Source organism: Oncorhynchus masou, chromosome 30, assembly GCF_036934945.1.
Source record: "Oncorhynchus masou masou isolate Uvic2021 chromosome 30, UVic_Omas_1.1, whole genome shotgun sequence".
Lineage (NCBI taxonomy): Eukaryota > Metazoa > Chordata > Actinopteri > Salmoniformes > Salmonidae > Oncorhynchus > Oncorhynchus masou.
This window is the reverse complement of record NC_088241.1, coordinates 64,697,660-64,719,518: the sequence shown is the minus strand read 5'-3', so window position 1 is coordinate 64,719,518 and position 21,859 is coordinate 64,697,660. Positions and strand designations below refer to the sequence as shown.

The 21,859-nt window shown below is 46.8% G+C and overlaps 1 protein-coding gene across 2 annotated transcripts in view; it reads right to left on the bottom strand.

The window, feature by feature from the left end:
* Positions 1-21,859, bottom strand: part of LOC135522935 (zinc finger CCHC domain-containing protein 2-like) — an 84,781-nt gene that overhangs the window by 44,296 nt on the left and 18,626 nt on the right. For both annotated transcript variants that reach the window (XR_010452746.1, XM_064949650.1), the window contains exon 3: positions 21,293-21,363. Coding sequence is in view for 1 of the 2 variants with exons in the window: in XM_064949650.1 (XP_064805722.1) it covers positions 21,293-21,363 (71 nt within the window). In the remaining variant the exon portion in view is untranslated. The remainder of the gene's footprint in view (positions 1-21,292; positions 21,364-21,859) is intronic.

Genomic DNA, 21,859 nt, shown 5'->3' with positions numbered 1-21,859 from the left:
GGTCTCTACAGTACAACCATTTTACTTGCATATACTCCTAAAAATAGAAAAATAGATGAAAAAAGCACAAGCGGGAGTTGTGATTTATAGCCAGTTTTGTTTCATTGCTGGTAGCTACAGTACACAAATAACCATAGAAATATGAACGCTTTCTTATTTCTATGCAAAGAACAAGGTAGATTCACATAAAACCTGGGGCGCACTGTGAGGGATGTGCTGAAAGATACCGTTAAAGAAGCGCACAGGCATAGAAGTTGGTCGAATTTACCCAAAAGTCTACAGAAGTGTGACTTTGTCCTCGTGTTTCTTGGCTATTTACATCTTCTCTTCACACGCTAGGTTGTTGTTCAACGTTACGTTTGAGTTTTCTCAACTGCTACTAGCAAAGGGATGTCAGACAATCTCGTCTCGAGAGACAGACGGACGGACAGACATGCCAATCCCACCGTTACCACGGTAAGGTCACCCAAGTGACTCAGATATTTGAGGGTACATTGTACTTTACTGAGCATGGACCACTCCTAAAACACTTTTACTCGTGAACTTTTTTGTTATTTATTTATTTATTTCTTATCATAAAAACACACTCAAATACTTTCATTGTGCTCTTATAGGTCTTTGTGCGCTCCTAAATGTCTTTGTGTGCTCCAAAATGTCTTTGTGTGCTCCTAAATGTCTTTGTGTGCTCCTAAATGTCTGTGCGCTCCTAAATGTCTTTGTGTGCTCCTAAATGTCTATGTGTGCTCCTAAATGTCTTTGTGTCCTCCTAAATGTCAGGATGGACAGAGACAGACAGAGAGAGAGAGACAGAGACAGACAGAGAGAGAGAGAGCAAGACAGAGAAAGACATACATGTCTGTGTGCTCCTAAATGTCTTTGTGTGCTCCTAAATGTCAGGATGGACAGAGACAGACAGAGAGAGACATTTACATAAGCCTTGTGTTAGAGGACTGTGTTCTCTGAGAATGGGAGGACGTGATATGGAGTTGTCAAGGGACGAAAGTCAGCTAGACGACTACTAGACGTGGCCTTTGTGTTCGGTATCAAAATCTCTGAGGGTACTAACTTTTTAAAGCATGACGGCTAAACCTATTGACAAGGCCCCTGTTACAGCTATTCCCAAACTGGGGTACGCACATTGCCGTTGGGGTACACCACATAAAAATGTGATTCACATTTTCAAACAGTACATTTATATTTTCCAACGGGGCTATACATTTGGGAGAGTTTTGTTTTTCTCTCTCGCCCGAGTAGCCTCGTTTCACTGCCAAAAATAAAATTAAACCATCTAATGTTCAGAGAAATAATAACACAATGTCAAATACAGAAAGCCTAGTTAAATAATGAACATCCAATCACATTAACCGTTACTCATCCAATCACTTTAACCGTTACTCATCCAATCACATTAATCGTTACTCTCTCGCAGGAAACCTTCACTCTTGCTCAGACAATTAGAAATGAAACATTATTGAAGAATAAGCCACGGGAGTTTTTGGAGCAGGAATTAAGACAACTTTTGAGTAGTAAGACGTATAAAAGAAACAGATACCATTAATAAGAAGGGGCTAGAAGAGTCTTATAAGGTGAGCTACCAGGTGGCCAGGACAGGCAAGCACCATACTATAGTGGAGGACTTAATTCTTCCTGCTGCCAACGGTATGTCTGGAACAATGCTGGGGGAAAAGGCCAAAAAACTATACAGACAATGTCTTCATCAAACAACACTGTTTCACAACGCATCAGTGATGTGGCAGGAGATGTTTTGAAACAATTAATGCTTTGCATACAAGCCTGTGAATTCTATGCGTTACAGCTGGATGAGTCAACAGACGTGGTGGGCCTGGCACAGCTCCTGGTATATGTCCCGTTACGATTATGGGGGGGTCAATTAAGGAAGACATCCTCTTCTGCAAACTGCTGGAAACCAGGACAACAGGAAAGGATATTTTTAAAGTACTGGACAGCTTTGTGACATCAATGGGACTTTGGTGGTCAGGATGTGTTGGTATCGGTACTTATGGCCAAAAGCCATGACAGGGAGACATAGTGGAGTGGTAACGCGCATGTAAGCAGTTGTTCCCGACACCACTTGGGTACACTGCAGCATCCACCGAGAGGCTCTTGGGTACACTGCAGCATCCACCGAGAGGCTCTTGGGTACACTGCAGCATTCACCGTGAGGCTCTTGGCTACACTGCAGCAACCACTGAGAGGCTCTTGGCTACACTGCAGCATCCACCGAGAGGCTCTTGGGTACACTGCGGCATCCACCGAGAGGCTCTTGGCTACACTGTAGCATCCACCGAGAGGCTCTTGGGTCCACTGTAGCATTCACCGAGAGGCTCTTGGCTACACTGCAGCATCCACCGAGAGGCTCTTGGGTACACTGCAGCAACCACCGAGAGGCTCTTGGGTCCACTGCAGCATCCACCTAGAGGCTCTTGGGTACACTGCAGCATCCACCGAGAGGCTCTTGGGTCCACTGCAGCATCCACCGAGAGGCTCTTGGGTACACTGCAGCATCCACCGAGAGGCTCTTGGGTACACTGCAGCATCCACCGAGAGGCTCTTGGGTACACTGCAGCATCCACCGAGAGGCTCTTGGGTACACTGCAGCATCCACCGAGAGGCTCTTGGGTACACTGCAGCATCTTGGGTCCACTGTAGCATACACCGAGAGGCTCTTGGGTCCACTGCAGCATCCACCGAGAGGCTCTTGGGTCCACTGCAGCATCCACCTAGAGGCTCTTGGGTACACTGCAGCATCCACCGAGAGGCTCTTGGGTACACTGCAGCATCTTGGGTCCACTGTAGCATACACCGAGAGGCTCTTGGGTCCACTGCAGCATCCACAGAGAGGCTCTTGGGTCCACTGCAGCATCCACAGAGAGGCTCTTGGGTCCACTGCAGCATCCACAGAGAGGCTCTTGGGTCCACTGCAGCATCCACAGAGAGGCTCTGGGTAAACTGCAGCATCCACCGAGAGGCTCTTGGGTAAACCAGCATCTTGCTGCCAAGGGAATGCCTGACAGCTTGAAAGATGTTTTGGACACTACAGTGAAAATGGACCCTGAACTCTCATGTATTTTCTGCACCACGCAATGATATGGGCAGCGACCATGTAACGCTTCTACAACATACAGAAGTGGCTAGTTATCAAGGGGAAAAGTGTTGACACTTTTTTTAAATTGAAATGTTCTTTACTGACCATCATTTTCACTTGTCTGACTGCTTGCATGATGACTAGTTTCTCACGTATGATTGTATGATTTCTTGTGTGCAAATTAACTCAAGCTTACGGACAATGTCAAATGTGACATAGCAAAGCACCTGAGTGAGTTGGGTACTTTCCTCAACGGACAACACAAACTGGATTCGTTGTCCCTTTCATGCCCTGCCTCCAGTCCACTTACCAATATCTGAACAAGAGAGCCTCAAATTGCAACAAGCGGTTCTGTGAAATTGAATTTAATCAGAAGCCACTGCCAGATTTCTGGATCGGGCTGCGCTCAGAGTATCCTGCCTTGGCAAATCGCACTGTTAAGACACTGATGCCCTTTGCAACCACATACCAATGTGAGAGTGGATTCTTGGCCCTCACTAGCATGAAAACGAAATACAGGCACAGACTGTGTGTGGAAAATTATTTAAGACTGACACTCTCTCCAATACAACCCAACATTGCAGAGTTATGTGCCTCCTTTCAAGCACACCCTTCTCATTAACCTGTGGTGAGTTATTCACAATGTTTGATGAAAAAATAAGGTTTTATATGTAATATCTAACTAAATGCTTGTGTTCCTAGCTCCAACAGTGCAGTAATATCTAACCAAATGCTTGTGTTTCTGGCTCCAACAGTGCAGTAATATCTAACTAAATGCTTGTGTTCCTAGCTCCAACAGTGCAGTAATATCTAACTAAATGCTTGTGTTCCTAGCTCCAACAGTGCAGTAATATCTAACTAAATGCTTGTGTTCCTAGCTCCAACAGTGCAGTAATATCTAACTAAATGCTTGTGTTCCTAGCTCCAACAGTGTAGTAATATCTAACCAAATGCTTGTGTTCCTGGCTCCAACAGTGCAGTAATATCTAACTAAATGCTTGTGTTTCTGGCTCCAACAGTGCAGTAATATCTAACTAAATTCTTGCTCAGGGGGTACGAGGAAAGTCAAATGTGTGGAATAAATTTGAAATGCTTCGGTTTAGGCCAATTTATGGTTAACGTTACTTTTTCAATGATCGCTTTTATTATTTATATAAAAAAATAAAATGCTTGATTGCATTTCACGTCATGCATGACTCGTATGCTGTATGATGACATGAACTCATACATTGTTGGTTGATACAGTAGCTTAGATATTGAATCCTTCCTGGGACCACCCATAACGTACAAATGTATGCACGCATGACTGTAAGTCGCTTTGGATAAAATCGTCTGCTCAATGGCACATATTACCCAAAAAACCCCACTGAGAGACCCACGACAGGCCATGCCTGGAAAGGGCAGCATCACTACACATGAAATAGAACTGCCTCGTTCAAAAACAGAGTGGCCAAACTGAAGCTTTCAGTCCTCTGTATCCTTCTCTTTCAATCCCTGTTGTGTATGTATGTGTGTATGTAAATGTGTGTATATGTGTGTGTGTGGCACTGTGTGGGCCCTGGGCTGTGTAGTCTTGCAGAGGCCTGTTGTTCCTCTTTGTCTGTCAGGCTGCTAACGCAGAGTGGATGCCCTGATCTCTTTGCACAGAGGAATAGACAGTTACATCACTCTGCCTCTCACTCACTCTTAGACAAAGAAGCCTATAGGATGTTAGAGTGAGAGGGACAGAGTGAGAGGGACAGAGTGAGAGGGACACAGTGAGAGGGACAGAGTGAGAGGGACAGAGTGAGAGGGACACAGTGAGAGGGACAGAGTGAGAGGGACAGAGTGAGAGGGACAGCGGGAGAGGGACAGAGGGAGAGAGTGAGAGGGACAGACGGAGAGGGACAGAGTGAGAGGGACAGAGTGAGAGGGACAGCGGGAGAGGGACAGCGGGAGAGGGACAGAGGGAGAGGTACAGAGGGAGAGGTACAGAGGGACAGGGACAGAGGGAGAGAGTGAGAGGGACAGACGGAGAGGGACAGAGGGAGAGGGACAGAGGGAGAGGGACAGAGGGAGAGGGACAGACGGAGAGGGACAGAGGGAGAGGGACAGACGGAGAGGGACAGAGGGAGAGGGACAGACGGAGAGGGACAGAGGGAGAGGGACAGAGGGACAGGGACAGAGGGAGAGAGTGAGAGGGACAGAGTGAGAGGGACAGACGGAGAGGGACAGAGGGAGAGAGTGAGAGGGACAGACGGAGAGGGACAGAGGGAGAGGGACAGACGGAGAGGGATAGAGGGAGAGGGACAGAGTGAGAGGGACAGCGGGAGAGGGACAGCGGGGAGAGGGACAGAGGGAGAGGTACAGAGGGAGAGGTACAGAGGGACAGGGACAGAGGGAGAGAGTGAGAGGGACAGACGGAGAGGGACAGAGGGAGAGGGACAGACGGAGAGGGACAGAGTGAGAGGGACAGAGTGAGAGGGACAGCGGGAGAGGGACAGCGGGAGAGGGACAGAGGGAGAGGTACAGAGGGAGAGGTACAGAGGGACAGGGACAGAGGGAGAGAGTGAGAGGGACAGACGGAGAGGGACAGAGGGAGAGGGACAGACGGAGAGGGACAGAGGGAGAGGGACAGACGGAGAGGGACAGAGGGAGAGGGACAGACGGAGAGGGACAGAGGGAGAGGGACAGACGGAGAGGGACAGAGGGAGAGGGACAGAGGGACAGGGACAGAGGGAGAGAGTGAGAGGGACAGAGGAGAGGGACAGACGGAGAGGGACAGAGGGAGAGAGGAGAGGGACAGACGGAGAGGGACAGAGGGAGAGGGACAGACGGAGAGGGACAGAGGGAGAGGGACAGAGGGAGAGAGTGAGAGGGACAGACGGAGAGGGACAGAGGGAGAGGGACAGACGGAGAGGGACAGAGGGAGAGAGTGAGAGGGACAGAGGAGAGGGACAGACGGAGAGGGACAGAGGGAGAGGGACAGACGGAGAGGGACAGAGGGACAGGGACAGAGGGAGAGAGTGAGAGGGACAGACGGAGAGGGACAGAGGGAGAGGGACAGACGGAGAGGGACAGAGGGAGAGGGACAGAGGGACAGGGACAGAGGGAGAGAGTGAGAGGGACAGAGTGAGAGGTCTTGCCAGGACAGACGGAGAGGGACAGAGGGAGAGGGACAGACGGAGAGGGACAGAGGGAGAGGGACAGAGGGACAGGGACAGAGGGAGAGAGTGAGAGGGACAGAGGGAGAGGGACAGAGTGAGAGGGACAGAGTGAGAGGGACAGCGGGAGAGGTCCAGCGGGGCAGGACAGAGGGAGAGGGACAGACGGAGAGGGACAGAGTGAGAGGGACAGAGGGAGATGGACAGAGGGAGATGGACAGAGGGAGAGGGACAGAGGGAGAGGGACAGAGGGAGAGGTACAGAGGGAGAGGGACTGTGGGAGAGGGACAGAGTGAGAGGGACAGAGTGAAAGTGAGAGGTACAAAGCGAGGGTGTGTGCGTATTTGAGTCCGTCCCTGCATGAGTGAGTAAGTGAGTAATTGTGTGTGTGTGTGTGTCAGCGTGTGAGTGTTAGTCTTTCTCTCAGTGTGTGTGTACACAGGCTTACAAGGTGCCAGGTCTTGCCAGCCAGCCAGCCATGTGTTTAACTGCCTTTCAATCAGGTTGTATAGTGGGTATTCTGACTGAGTTGACTTAGTTTACCAGCCATGTCCATGGGCCCAGTCCAGAACCAGACAGCTACACGTCCAGAACCAGACCAGCTCCAAGTCCAGAACCAGACCAGCTACACGTCCAGAACCAGACCAGCTACAAGTCCAGAACCAGACCAGCTACACGTCCAGAACCAGACCAGCTACAAGTCCAGAACCAGACCAGCTACACGTCCAGAACCAGACCAGCTACAAGTCCAGAACCAGACCAGCTACACGTCCAGAACCAGACCAGCTACAAGTCCAGAACCAGACCAGCTACACGTCCAGAACCAGACCAGCTACAAGTCCAGAACCAGACTAGCTACACATCCAGAACCAGACCAGCTACATGTCCAGAACCAGACCAGCCACGTCCAGAACCAGACCAGCTACAAGTCCAGAACCAGACCAGCTACACGTCCAGAACCAGACCAGCTACAAGTCCAGAACCAGACCAGCTACACGTCCAGAACCAGACCAGCTACAAGTCCAGAACCGGACCAGCTACACGTCCAGAACCAGACCAGCTACAAGTCCAGAACCAGACCAGCTACAAGTCCAGAACCAGACTAGCTACACATCCAGAACCAGACCAGCTACATGTCCAGAACCAGACCAGATCCAAGTCCAGAACCAGACCAGCTACAAGTCCAGAACCAGACCAGCTACACATCCAGAACCAGACCAGCTACAAGTCCAGAACCAGACCAGCTACAAGTCCAGAACCAGACGAGCTACAAGTCCAGAACCAGACCAGGTACACGTCCAGAACCAGACCAGCTACAAGTCCAGAACCAGACCAGCTATTTCACCCCAAATGAGTCTGCCTGTTACAGAGCAGAGGCAGAGGATGGGTTCGCACAGGCCAGGGGCTGGGGGGGCAGCATAGATCAGAGCTGGCTTGGCCAGGGTTTGGGTGAGCAGCATAGATCAGAGCTGGCCTGGCCAGAGGTTGAGTGGGCAGGATAGATCAGAGCTGGCCTGGCCAGGGGTTGAGTGGGCAGGATAGATCAGAGCTGGCCTGGCCAGGGGCTGGGTGGGCAGCATAGATCAGAGCTGGCCTGGCCAGGGGCTGGGTGGGCAGCATAGATCAGAGCTGGCCTGGCCAGGGGTTGGGTGGGCAGCATAGATCAGAGCTGGCCTGGCCAGGGGTTGGGTGGGCAGCATAGATTAGAGTTGGCCTGGCCAGGGGTTGGGTGGGCAGCATAGATCAGAGCTGGCCTGGCCAGGGGCTGGGTGGGCAGCATAGATTAGAGCTGGCCTGGCCAGGGGCTGAGTGGGTTAGAAACTGAGGAGATGACTAAAAGCATGACCATCTCACTCCACTGGGCAGACGGTCTGTCTGGGTCACGTCCAAACAGTCTGGCTTCTTTGCTTCCGTTGGGGCTGAAAGGACTTGGACCATAGATGTATAAAACATGAAACCGGTCCAAGCGCTGTGGTATAAAAGTATGGTCAACGTAACGACGAGACATGCCACAACCGGTTCTTCTCCTGGCCCTGACTGTGTGTACTGGAGCGATGGGTTGATGATGCAAGCAAACTCTCTGGTCCCCCCCCCCTCGGCCATCAGCACCAGCAAACTCTCTGGTCCCCCCCCACCCTCGGCCGTCAGCACCAGCAAACTCTCTGCCCCCCCCCCCGGCCGTCAGCACCAGCAAACTCTCCGCCCCACCCCCCACCCCGACCATCAGCACCAGCAAACTCTCTGGTCCCCCCCCACCCCCGGCCGTCAGCATCAGCAAACTCTCTGCCCCCCCCGACCATCAGCACCAGCAAACTCTCTGGTCCCCCCACCCCGTCAGCACCAGCAAACTCTCTGGTCCCCCCCACCCCCGGGCGTCAGCACCAGCAAACTCTCTGCCCCCCCCCCCCCCACCCCGACCATCAGCACCAGCAAACTCTCTGGTCCCCCCCCACCCCGTCAGCACCAGCAAACTCTCTGGTCCCCCCCACCCCCGGCCGTCAGCATCAGCAAACTCTCTGGTCCCCCCCCCCCCTGGCCGTCAGCACCAGCAGGCATACCATACTTTGGTCTTGGTTCCCTTGCCCCAGATAGAAAGTCTAAATCATCTCGCATGGCAAAATGACACGCATCTTATGACTACAAGGCACTTATACGAGGCTAAGGTCGGACTCGTTTTGGATAGCTGGCATTTAGACGCCCGACGTCACATTTGATTTCACACTAGAGAAAGCAATCATCTACATAGACATTATAACTCTCAAAATGTACCCAAGCATTTAATTTCGGCAAACAAAATGACACTCCTAATTTCCAGGTCACTTTGGCAGGCAAACAAGGCAGCACTGGAGTTAAAAAAGAAGAGACTGTCGAGACAGGTTATACGAGGCAGGATATACGAGACAGGATATACGAGACAGGATATACGAGGCAGGTTACATGAGGCAGGATACACGAGACAGGTTACACGAGGCAGGTTGCACGAGACAAAATATACCAGGCAGGATATACGAGACAGGATATACGAGGCAGGTTACACGAGACAGGATATACGAGGCAGGTTACCAGACAAAATATACCAGGCAGGATATACGAGACAGGATATACGAGGCAGGTTACACGAGACAGGTTACACGAGACAGGATATACGAGGCAGGTTACACGAGACAGGATATACGAGGCAGGTTACACGAGGCAGGTTACACGAGACAGGATATACGAGGCAGGTTACACGAGACAGGATATACGAGGCAGGATATACGAGACAGGATATACGAGGCAGGTTACACGAGACAGGTTACACGAGACAGGATATACGAAGGATATACGAGACAGGATATACGAGGCAGGTTACACGAGACAGGATATAAGAGGCAGGATATACGAGGCAGGATAAACGAGGCAGGATACACGAGACAGGTTACACGAGACAGGATATACGAGACAGGATATACGAGGCAGGTTACACGAGGCAGGATACACGAGACAGGTTACACGAGACAGGATATACGAGGCAGGTTACACGAGGCAGGATACACGAGACAGGTTACACGAGACAGGATATACGAGACAGGATATACGAGGCAGGTTACACGAGGCAGGATACGAGACAGGTTACACGAGACAGGATATACGAGGCAGGATATACGAGGCAGGTTACACGAGACAAAATATACCAGGCAGGATATATGAGACAGGATAAATTAAACAGGATACACGAGACAGGATATACGAGGCAGGTTACACGAGACAGGATATACGAGGCAGGTTACACGAGGCAGGTTACAAGAGGCAGGATATACGAGGCAGGTTACACGAGACAGGATATACGAGACAGGTTATACGAGACAGGATATACGAGACAGGATATACGAAAGGTTAATGAGACAGGATATACGAGACAGGATATACGAGACAGGATATACGAGGCAGGTTATACGAGACAGGTTACACGAGACAGGATATACGAGGCAGGATATACGAGACAGGATATACGAGGCAGGATATACGAGACAGGATATACGAGGCAGGATATACGAGGCAGGATATACGAGGCAGGATATACGAGGCAGGATATACGAGGCAGGATATACGAGGCAGGATATAGGAGACAGGATATACGAGGCAGGATATACGAGACAGGATTTACGAGGCAGGATATACGAGACAGGATATACGAGACAGGATATACGAGGCAGGATATACGAGACAGGATAGGCAGGATATATACGAGGCAGGATATACGAGACAGGATATACGAGGCAGGATATACAAGACAGGTTACACGAGACAGGATATACGAGGAAGGATATACGAGACAGGTTACACGAGACAGGATATACGAGGCAGGATACATGCGGTTGAAGCATTTATGCACAACAGCAATGACACACTACCTTGCTCTGGCAAAAAAAATTCATTTTTTTTAGAAATCTCCAGCACCAACCCATGCATCGTGTGATTTTAACCATTTATGAAGAGGCATTTCCTACAAAATGCCTACTGATGTCACGCCCTGACCTTAGACAGCCTTTTTATGTCTTTATTTGATTTGGCCAGGGTGTGATTTGGGGTGGGCATTCTATGTTTTTGTTTTCTACGATTTTGTATTTCTATGTTTTGGCCGGGTATGGTTCTCAATCAGGGACAGCTGTCTATCGTTGTCTCTGATTGGGAACCATACTAAGGTAGCCCTTTTTCCCTCCTGTCAGGGTGAGAAGTTAACTTTTTTTGTGGCACTAATGCCCTGTAAGCTTCACGGTTGTTTTTCGTTTGTTGTTTTGTTGGCGACATTTTGAAATAAAAAGGAAAATGTACGCTCACCACCTGCACTTTGGTCCACTTCTTTTGACGGCCATGACAACTGATCGTCTACTAATTGGTTGATAATGTCATTGGAAACCCATACAGTGCCTTTGGAAAGTATTCAGACCCTTTGACATTTTCCACATTTTGTTATGCTACAGGTTTATTCTAAAATTGTATTTTTTTTGCCAATTTTGCAAAAATGAAACACAGAAATACCTTATTTACATAACTCTTCAGACCCTTTGCTATGAGACTCAAAATTGAGCTCAGGTGAATCCTGTTTCCATTGATCATCCTTGAGATGTTCCTACAACTGGAGTCCAACTTGATTGGACATGATTAGGAAAACCACACATCTGTATAGTTATATAGTTGAAGTCAGAAGTTTACATACACTTAGGTTGGATTAAAACTAGTTTTTCAACCACTCCACAAATTTCTTGTTAACAAACTTTAGTTTTGGCGGGTCGTTTAGGACATCTACTTTGTGCATGACACAAGTAATTTTTCCAACAATTGTTTACAGACAGATTAATTCACTTATAATTCACTATCACAATAACAGTAGTTCAGACGTTTACATACACTAAGTTGACTGTGCCTTTAAACAGCTTGGAAAATTCCAGAAAATGATGTCATGGCTTTAGAAGCTTCTGATAGGCTAATTGATATAATTTGAGTCAATTGGAGGTGTACGTGTGGATGTATTTCAAGGCCTACATTCAAACTCAGTGCCTCTTTGCTTGACATCATGGGAAAATAAAAAGAAATCAGCCAAGACCTCAGAAGAAAATTGTAGATCTCCACAAGTCTCGTTCATCCTTGGGAGCAATTTCCAAATTCCTGAAGGTACCACGTTCATCTGTACAAACAATAGTACACACGTATAAACACCATGGGACCGCAGAGCCATCATAACGCTCAGGAAGGTGACAAGTTCTGTCTCCTAGAAATGAACGTACTTTGGTGCGAAAAGTGCAAAACAATCCCAGAACAACATCAAATGACCTTGTGACGATACTGGAGGAAACAGGTACAAAGTATCTATATCCACAGTAAAACGAGTCCTATATCAACATAACCTGAAAGGCCGATCAGCAAGGAAGAAGCCACGCTCCAAAACCGCCATAAAAAGCCAAACTACGGTTTGCAACTGCACATGGGGACAAATATCGTACTTTTTGGAGAAATGTCCTCTGGTCTGATGAAACAAAAATATAACTGTTTGGCCATAATGACCATCGTTATGTTTGGAGGAAAAATGAGCAAGCCGAAGAACACCATCCCCTCCGTGAAGCATGGCAGTGGCAGCATCATGTTGTGGGGGTGCTTTACTGCAGGAGGGACTGGTGCACTTCACAAAATAGATGACATAATGAGGAAGAAAAATTATGTGGATATATTGAAGCAACATCTCAAGACATCAGTCAGAAAGTTAAAGCTTGGTCGCAAATGGGTCTTCCAAATGGACAATGACCCCAAGCGTACTTCAAAAGTTGTGGCAAAATGGCTTAAGGACAACAAAGTCAAGGTATTGGAGTGACCATCACAAAGCCCTGCCCTCAATCGTATAGAAAATTTGTGGGCAGAACTGAAAAAGTGTGTGCGAGCAGGGAGGCCTACAAACCTGACTCAGTTACGTCAGGAGGAATGGGCCAAAATTCACCTAACTTATTGTGAGAAGCTTGTGGAAGGCTACCCGAAACGTTTGACCCCAGTTAAACAATTTTAAGGCAATGCTACCAAACACTAATTGAGTGTATCTAAACTTCTGACCCACTGGGAATGTGATGAAAGAAATAAAAGCTTAAATAAATCATTCTCTCTACTATTATTCTGACATTTCACATTCTTAAAATAAAGTGGTGATCCTAACTGACCTAAGACAGGGAATTGTTAATAGGATTAAATGTCAGGAGTTGTGAAAAACTGTGTTTAAATGTATTTGGTTAAGGTGCGTGAAAACTTCAGACTTTCAACTGTATAAAGAGCTTGATGAAAAGTACAGAGAGATCCTTGATGAAAACCTGCTCCAGAGCACTCAGGACCTCAGACAAAGTACTGAGTGAAGGGTCTGAATACTTATGGAAATGTGATTTCATTTTTTTCTGTTATTTATAAATGAGCAGAAATATTTAAAAAAATGTTTTTGCTTTGTCAATATGGGTTATTGTGTCTAGATTGATGAGGGAAAAACAATTTTATACATTTTAGAATAAGGCTGTAACCTAACAAAATGTGGAACAAGGTAAGGGGTCTGAAAACATTCCTAAGGCACTGTATCTTCCTCTATTTTTCCCTCCACAAAACATAGGAACTCTCCATTTTCACATACAGTATGTTGATGTTGGGGTGGTGCTGGAGATGATAAATATGAAGTTGACATTTTTTTTTTTTAAACATTTCCCTTTAACAACAACAGCCGGGATAACACCATGGGCAGAATCATAACGTGTCTGTGAGTGTGTGCTTCCTGCTCTGCGAGAAACAGCACAGCAGCAGTTCCCTCATCCCTCATTAGAGGCTGAATCACATGAAGGATCAGAGCATGGCAAGGGGGGGGGGGTTTCTACGTTGGGCTCAGGCAGGCGGGCTAGACAAAGGAAATCCCCCAGCGGAGCACATCTTTCCTGCTGCTCCCCTCTCTCTGGCAAACCCCTGGTCTGGCACCACCCTGGCCTGCGCTGGCACCAGCTGCTGAGGTAATGAAGTCAATACTGGCTGGCACCAGCTGCTGAGGTAATGAAGTCAATACTGGCAACCAACCCTGGCCTGCGCTGGCACCAGCGCTGAGGTGGCACCAGCTGCTGAGGTAATGAAGTCAATACTGGCAACCAACCCTGGCCTGCGCTGGCACCAGCTGCTGAGGTAATGAAGTCAATACTGGCAACCAACCCTGACCTGGCCTGCGCTGGCACCAGCTGCTGAGGTAATGAAGTCAATACTGGCAACCAACCCTGGCCTGGCCTGCGCTGGCACCAGCTGCTGAGGTAATGAAGTCAATACTGGCAACCAACCCTGGCCTGGCCTGCGCTGGCACCAGCTGCTGAGGTAATGAAGTCAATACTGGCAACCAACCCTGGCCTGGCCTGCGCTGGCACCAGCTGCTGAGGTAATGAAGTCAATACTGGCAACCAACCCTGGCCTGGCCTGCGCTGGCACCAGCTGCTGAGGTAATGATGTCAATACTGGCAACCAACCCTGGCCTGGCCTGCGCTGGCACCAGCTGCTGAGGTAATGATGTCAATACTGGCAACCAACCCTGGCCTGGCCTGCGCTGGCACCAACCCTGGCCTGGCCTGCGCTGGCACCAGCTGCTGAGGTAATGATGTCAATACTGGCAACCAACCCTGGCCTGGCCTGGCACCAGCTGCTGAGGTAATGAAGTCAATACTGGCAACCAACCCTGGCCTGGCCTGCGCTGGCACCAGCTGCTGAGGTAATGATGTCAATACTGGCAACCAACCCTGGCCTGGGCCTGCGCTGGCACCAGCTGCTGAGGTAATGATGTCAATACTGGCAACCAACCCTGGCCTGGCCTGGCACCAGCTGCTGAGGTAATGAAGTCAATACTGGCAACCAACCCTGGCCTGGCCTGCGCTGGCACCAGCTGCTGAGGTAATGATGTCAATACTGGCAACCAACCCTGGCCTGGCCTGCGCTGGCACCAGCTGCTGAGGTAATGAAGTCAATACTGGCAACAAAGACCTGGCGTTCAACGCCCACAAGAGCGGAAATTGACTTTTTTTTTGCTGCTGCTGAAATACGATGCCCATAGCTTACCCACGATGTTGCACAACATTCTAATAACATTTAATAATCCTTGTTTTTATTCAAAGTATTTTCCGTGTCAACGCCGTGGGCTTCCTCTACGAGATGACGTACTACTACTTTTCAGTCTACGTTTCTTTTCGGGGGTTTTATTTATTATTTTATTTATTTATTTTTATTTATTTACTTCCTACCAGCATGTTGATTCATCAGAAAACAAAGTTCTTCCTCTTCGTGAGTCGCGACTGAGCTGAGCCAATCAGCATTTTACTGTCGCCGTCTGTGCAAATTAAAAAAATAGGAGGTGCAAAGTCACGCACCTCCACTTCTTTACCAGCAAATGATCATAAATCCATTGGATAATTTGCCAAGTTTCACTTATGTTTTAGCTAGCGAGTCTGTATTTATAAATATATATTACCATTTTATAAATGGTAATTTGCTTGTGATATGAATACATTTTGAAACCTAGCTCCCCCGTCGCTCCAAGATGAATGGTTTTGACCATGCTCCACTGCTTTGATTGGTGCAGCTAGAAACCACAAGTCCTACAATGAAAAAAGGCATCCGCAAAATGAAAAATCCACAAATGTATCTATTTTCTAGTTCTGATGTTAAAAGGGTTAATGTTCTCTTATTTAGAAAAATAGTTCTGATGCTATAGGCCTAAACGAACAAACAACTAGCACTGACTTCATATACACTGTGAACAAAAATATAAACGCAACATGAAACAATTTCAAAGATTTGACTGAGTTGCATTTCATATAAGGAAATCAGTCAATTCAAATAAATAAATTAGGCCCTAATCTATGGATTTCACATGACTGGGAATACAGATATGCATCTGTTGGTCACAGATACCTTAAACAAAAGGTAGAGGAGTTTGGATCAGAAAATCACTCAGTATCTGGTATGATCACCATTTGCCTCATGCATAGAGTTGATCAGGCTGTGGATTGTGGCCTGTGGAATGTTGTCAATGGCTGTGAAAGTTGTTGGATATTGGAGGAAACTGGAACACTCTGTTGTACATGTTGATCCAGAGCATCCCAAACATGCTCAATGGATGACATGTCTGGTAGGTATGCAGGCCATGGAAGAACTGGGACATTTTCAGATTCCAGGAATTGTGTACAGATCCTTGCGACATGGGGCCTTGTATTATCATGCTGAAACATGAGGTGATGGCAGTGGATGAATGGCACAACAATGGGCCTCAGGATCTCGTCATGGTTTCTCTATGCATTCAAATTGTCATCGATAAAATGCAATTGTGTTTGTTGGTCCGTAGCTTATGCCTGCCCATACCATAACCCCACCATGGGGCACTCTGTTCACAACGCTGACATCAGCAAACCACTCGCCCACACAACGCCTTACACGCGGTCTGCCATCTGGCCGGCACAGTTGAAACTGTGATTCATCTGTGAAGAGCACATTTCTCCAGCGTGCCAGTGGCCATCGAGCGTGGGCATTTTCCCACTGAAGTCGGTTACGATGCCAAACTGCAGTCAGGTCAAGACCCTGGTGAGGACGCCGAGCACACAGATGAGCTTCCCTGAGACGCTTTCTGACAGTTTATGCAGAAATTCTTCGGTTGTGCAAACCCACAGTTTCATCAGCTGTCCAGGTGGCTGGTCTCAGACGATTCCGCAGGTGAAGAAGCTGGATGTGGAGGTCCTGGTCTGGTGTGGTTACACGTGGTGAGGCCGGTTGGACGTACTGCCAAATTCTCTAAAACAACGTTGGAGGCGGCTTTTGTTATAAAAAATGTAGCTTGAATTCTCTGGCAACAGCTCTGGTGGACATTCCTGCAGTCAGCTTGCCAATTGCACGCTCCCTCAAAACTGAGATATCTGTGGCATTGTGTACATTTTAGAGTGGCCTTTTATTGTCCCCAGCACAAGGTGTGCCTGTTTAAAGATCGTGCTGTTTAATCAGCTTCTTGATATGCCACACCCGTCAGGTGGATGGATTATCTTGGCAAAGGAGAAATCCTCACTATTAAGGAATGTAAACAAATGTGTGAACAAAATTTGAGAGAAATACATTTTTGAGAGTATGAACAATTTCTTAGATGTTTTATTTCTGCTCTTGAAAACATGGGACCAACACTTTACATGATGCGTTTATATTGTTCAGTGTGTTCTCTGTCTTTTCAATACCCCAAAAATATTTTTCTAATCTGGGAGGTATTCAAATCATTTCGCTGTGTATTTTGAATATGGAAATCAAATCAAATCAAATGTATTTATATAGCCCTTCGTACATCAGCTGATATCTCAAAGTGCTGTACAGAAACCCAGCCTAAAACCCCAAACAGCAAGCAATGCAGGTGTAGAAACAAGGTATTAGAATGTACCGGAAGCCAATCAAAATAGAAATACCCAAAGAATATGGCTGCCTAAATATGGTTCCCAATCAGACACAACGATAAACAGCTGCCTCTAATTGAGAACCAATCTAGGCAACCATAGACATACATAAACAACGAGATGGTAAACAACCCCATAAACCTACAAAACCCCTAGACAGTACAGAAACACATACATCACCCATGTCACACCCTGACTTAACCAAAAGTTTTAAAGAAAACAAAGAACACTCAGGTCAGGACGTGACATTCAGACAGGTCTGTGGATTACAGTGTCTGACTGTTGTGGCCGTGGCAGCGTTAAGTAAGACAGCCTGTAAAGAGACTAAAAAGGGAAACCAGTGGTGATGTGAGAGCTGAAAGTGGAACTCACAGCGTTTTAGCAACATAAAATCTGTTCATATACACCCTCAGGGAGAATATGACACTTAATTAAATGTTTTCATTTTCAGACACGCAAGCACTTAGATATGGGGCGGCAGTGGTTAGAGCGTTGGACCAGTAACCGAAAGGTTGCTAGATCGAATCCCCGAGCTGACAAGGTAAGAAAATCAGTCGTTCTGCCCTTGAACAAGGCAGTTGACCCACTGTTCCCCAGTAGGCTGTTATTGAAAATAAGAATTGGTTCTTATTAACACTAGATATGGTCATTTTCACATGATCAATAATTCTTAGAATGTTTGGGAATCACATATACTTGGGCATTTGTGAAAATTCTATAGCAATACAGACAGGGAAAGCGGTTGTGCGTTTGGACAATTAATAGACACTGCAGCAACTAAATCCTAAAAAAAAAACATATTGTAAGGACCGATGCTGGAGATGAGAAGCAGATACGGGGAGTTGAACATGTAATGAGGAACAGACAGGTAACCAGACAGGAACAGAGTCAGCACACAGGGAAACAAGGACATACGACAATCGATGCAGAAGCAGGGAACAGAGCGGGGGAACCAGACAGATATGGGGAAGGTAATGACAGAGGTGAGTCCAGGTGAGACCAATAATCGCTGATGCACATGACGGGGTCAGGGGGGAGGAGCTGGAGCAGGTGTGACAACATCTGTCTTGTCCAGGAACGGAGCCAATGCAGACCGGTGAGCCATAGCCAATCAGAGATACAGTAGGCCTATATGCAAATAAGCCATTTGCCACATGGCCCTGCCATCATTCTCTTTGAACTGGACTGTGTGTTTACAGGCAGTAGGGCCTGCCATCATTCACTTTGAACTGGACTGTGTGTTTACAGGCAGTAGGGCCTGCCATCATTCACTATGAACTGGACTGTGTGTTTACAGGCAGTAGGGCCTGCCATCATTCTCTTTGAACTGGACTGTGTGTTTACAGGCAGTAGGGCCTGCCATCATTCACTTTGAACTGGACTGTGTGTTTACAGGCAGTAGGGCCTGCCATCATTCACTTTGAACTGGACTGTGTGTTTACAGGCAGTAGGGCCTGACATCATTCACTATGAACTGGACTGTGTGTTTACAGGCAGTAGGGCCTGCCATCATTCACTTTGAACTGGACTGTGTGTTTACAGGCAGTAGGACCTGTCATCATTCACTATGAACTGGACTGTGTGTTTACAGGCAGTAGGGCCTGTCATCATTCACTATGAACTGGACTGTGTGTTTACAGGCAGTAGGGCCTGACATCATTCACTATGAACTGGACTGTGTGTTTACAGGCAGTAGGGCCTGTCATCATTCACTATGAACTGGACTGTGTGTTTACAGGCAGTAGGACCTGCCATCATTCACTATAAACTGGACTGTGTGTTTACAGGGCCTGCCACCATTCACTATGAACTGGACTGTGTGTTTACAGGCAGTAGGGCCTGCCATCATTCACTATGAACTGGACTGTGTGTTTACAGGCAGTAGGGCCTGTCATCATTCACTATGAACTGGACTGTGTGTTTACAGGCAGTAGGCCTGACATCATTCACTATGAACTGGACTGTGTGTTTACAGGCAGTAGGGCCTGCCACCATTCACTATGAACTGGACTGTGTGTTTACAGGCAGTAGGGCCTGCCATCATTCACTATGAACTGGACTGTGTGTTTACAGGCAGTAGGGCCTGTCATCATTCACTATGAACTGGACTGTGTGTTTACAGGCAGTAGGGCCTGACATCATTCACTATGAACTGGACTGTGTGTTTACAGGCAGTAGGGCCTGCCATCATTCACTTTGAACTGGACTGTGTGTTTACAGGCAGTAGGGCCTGACATCATTCACTATGAACTGGACTGTGTGTTTACAGGCAGTAGGGCCTGCCATCATTCACTATGAACTGGACTGTGTGTTTACAGGCAGTAGGGCCTGCCATCATTCACTATGAACTGGACTGTGTGTTTACAGGCAGTAGGGCCTGCCATCATTCACTTTGAACTGGACTGTGTGTTTACAGGCAGTAGGGCCTGCCATCATTCACTATGAACTGGACTGTGTGTTTACAGGCAGTAGGGCCTGCCATCATTCACTTTGAACTGGACTGTGTGTTTACAGGCAGTAGGACCTGTCATCATTCACTATGAACTGGACTGTGTGTTTACAGGAAGTAGCAACAGCGTGACTTTAGATCGTTAGAACACATTCACCAAAAGCCACAAAATACACCTGAATATATTTCTGCAAATATGTAAAGACAAAGGGAGTCCTCTTACATTTGAGAACTTCACTGTCACAGATAAAATCTAATGAGGGAACAGTAGATAAACCCTCTCAAACTTTTTCAGCTAGTTGGCCGTCAAAATTGCACAGATAAACGATGGGGAATAGTAGCCTGCTCGTACATCTGCATCTTGCATGCCAATGCATGCTGGTCCCAACCCACGTTTTGACAACTGAATGGCAACTTGCCTGCAAATACATTTGATTGACAACTAAGAGATATGCTAACTGTGGATAAAAGGTCGTTCAAGTTCAGCATAGCTAGCAAAGCGATTCAAAATTTCTTGCGAGCTAACCAAAATGACCTCTGCATCTCTAGCAGTAGGGGAAAAAGTTGGTCACTCAGTCACCACCTCAGAGTTTTTAGCATGCTAAATAAATAGTTGGCTACATAAATAGACACTCTAACCCAGGGGTGTCAAACGCAATCAAACGCAATGGCTGCACGGGCCATATTGAAAAAAAAAAACACAACGGATTCGCGGGACCGACATAGCCTATTGATTTTTTTATTTTTGACAACAAATAAACGTGCAATTGCAATCCAAACTGGCCATTGTTTTATTTGAAAAAATATGGCCCTTTAATGTCCACTTATCTACATAGGAGGCTGTATATAACATTTTAACATAAGAAAAGGTATATAACAAAGTATTGAGATAAACTTTTGTTATTGACCAAATACTTAATTTCCACCATAATTTGCTAATAAATTCATAAAAAATCCTACAATGTGATTTTCTGGATTTTTTCTTCTAATTTTGTCTGTCATAGTTGAAGTGTACCTATGATGAAAATTACAGGCCTCTCTCATCTTTTTAAGTGGGAGAACTTGCACAATTGGTGGCTGACTAAATACTTCCCCCCCCCACTGTATACAGAATGTTGGTGCCTGTGTAGAGGTGGATCAGGGAATCACCCGCAGCAAGAGCGACATCGTTGATATATACAGAGAAAAGAGTCGGCCCGAGAATTGAACCCACCCCCATAGAGACTGCCAGAGGTCCATACAACAGGCCCCCCAATTTGACACACCGAACTCTATCTGAGAAGTAGTTGGTGAACCAGGCGAGGCAGTCATTTGACAAACCAAGGCTGTTGAGTCTACCGATAAGAATACGGTGATTGACAGAGTCGAAAGCCTTGGCCAGGTCGATGAAGATGGCTGCACAGTACTGTCTTTTTATCGATGGCGGTTATGATACTGCACTGTCAGAACTAGAAGCACAAGCATTTCGCTACACTCGCATTAACATCTGCTTACCATGTTTAACATTTTATTTTGATTTTATTTCAACTGTTGACTCATTTATAATCACTTGTGTGTCCACGAGCAATGACTGGCTCAATTATACACCATTTAATTTAATGTCAAGAAAAGCGAAAGGGTGTGAAGACTGAAAACATACCTCAAAATTGTATTCCCTGTCTGTCCTGCTCTGTGACATCCCCTTCAGTACAATCTTCTCTATATGTACAGCTGTAAGGAGTAGAGGGAAGAGGATCAACACATACATTTCTATTAGACCGATTAGGATTTTTCAACGCCGATACCGATACTGATTATTGGAGGAACAAAAAAAGCCGATCCGATTTTTTTGGGGGGGCATTTATTTGTAATAATGACAATTACAACAATTACTGAATGAACACTTATTTTAACTTAATATAATACAGCAATACAATAAATTTAGCCTCAAGTAAATAATGGAACATGTTCAATTTGGTTTAAATAATGCAAAAACAAAGTGTTGGAGAAGAAAGTAAAAGTGCAATATGTGCCATGTAAGAAAGCTAATGTTTCAGTTCCTTGCTCAGAACATGAGAACATATGAAAGCTGGTGGTTCCTTTTTAACATGAGTCTTCAATATTCCCAGTTAAGAAGTTTTAGGTTGTAGTTATTTTAGGAATTATAGGACTATTTCCCTTTTATACCATTTGTATTTCATTAACCTTTGACTATTGGATGTTCTTA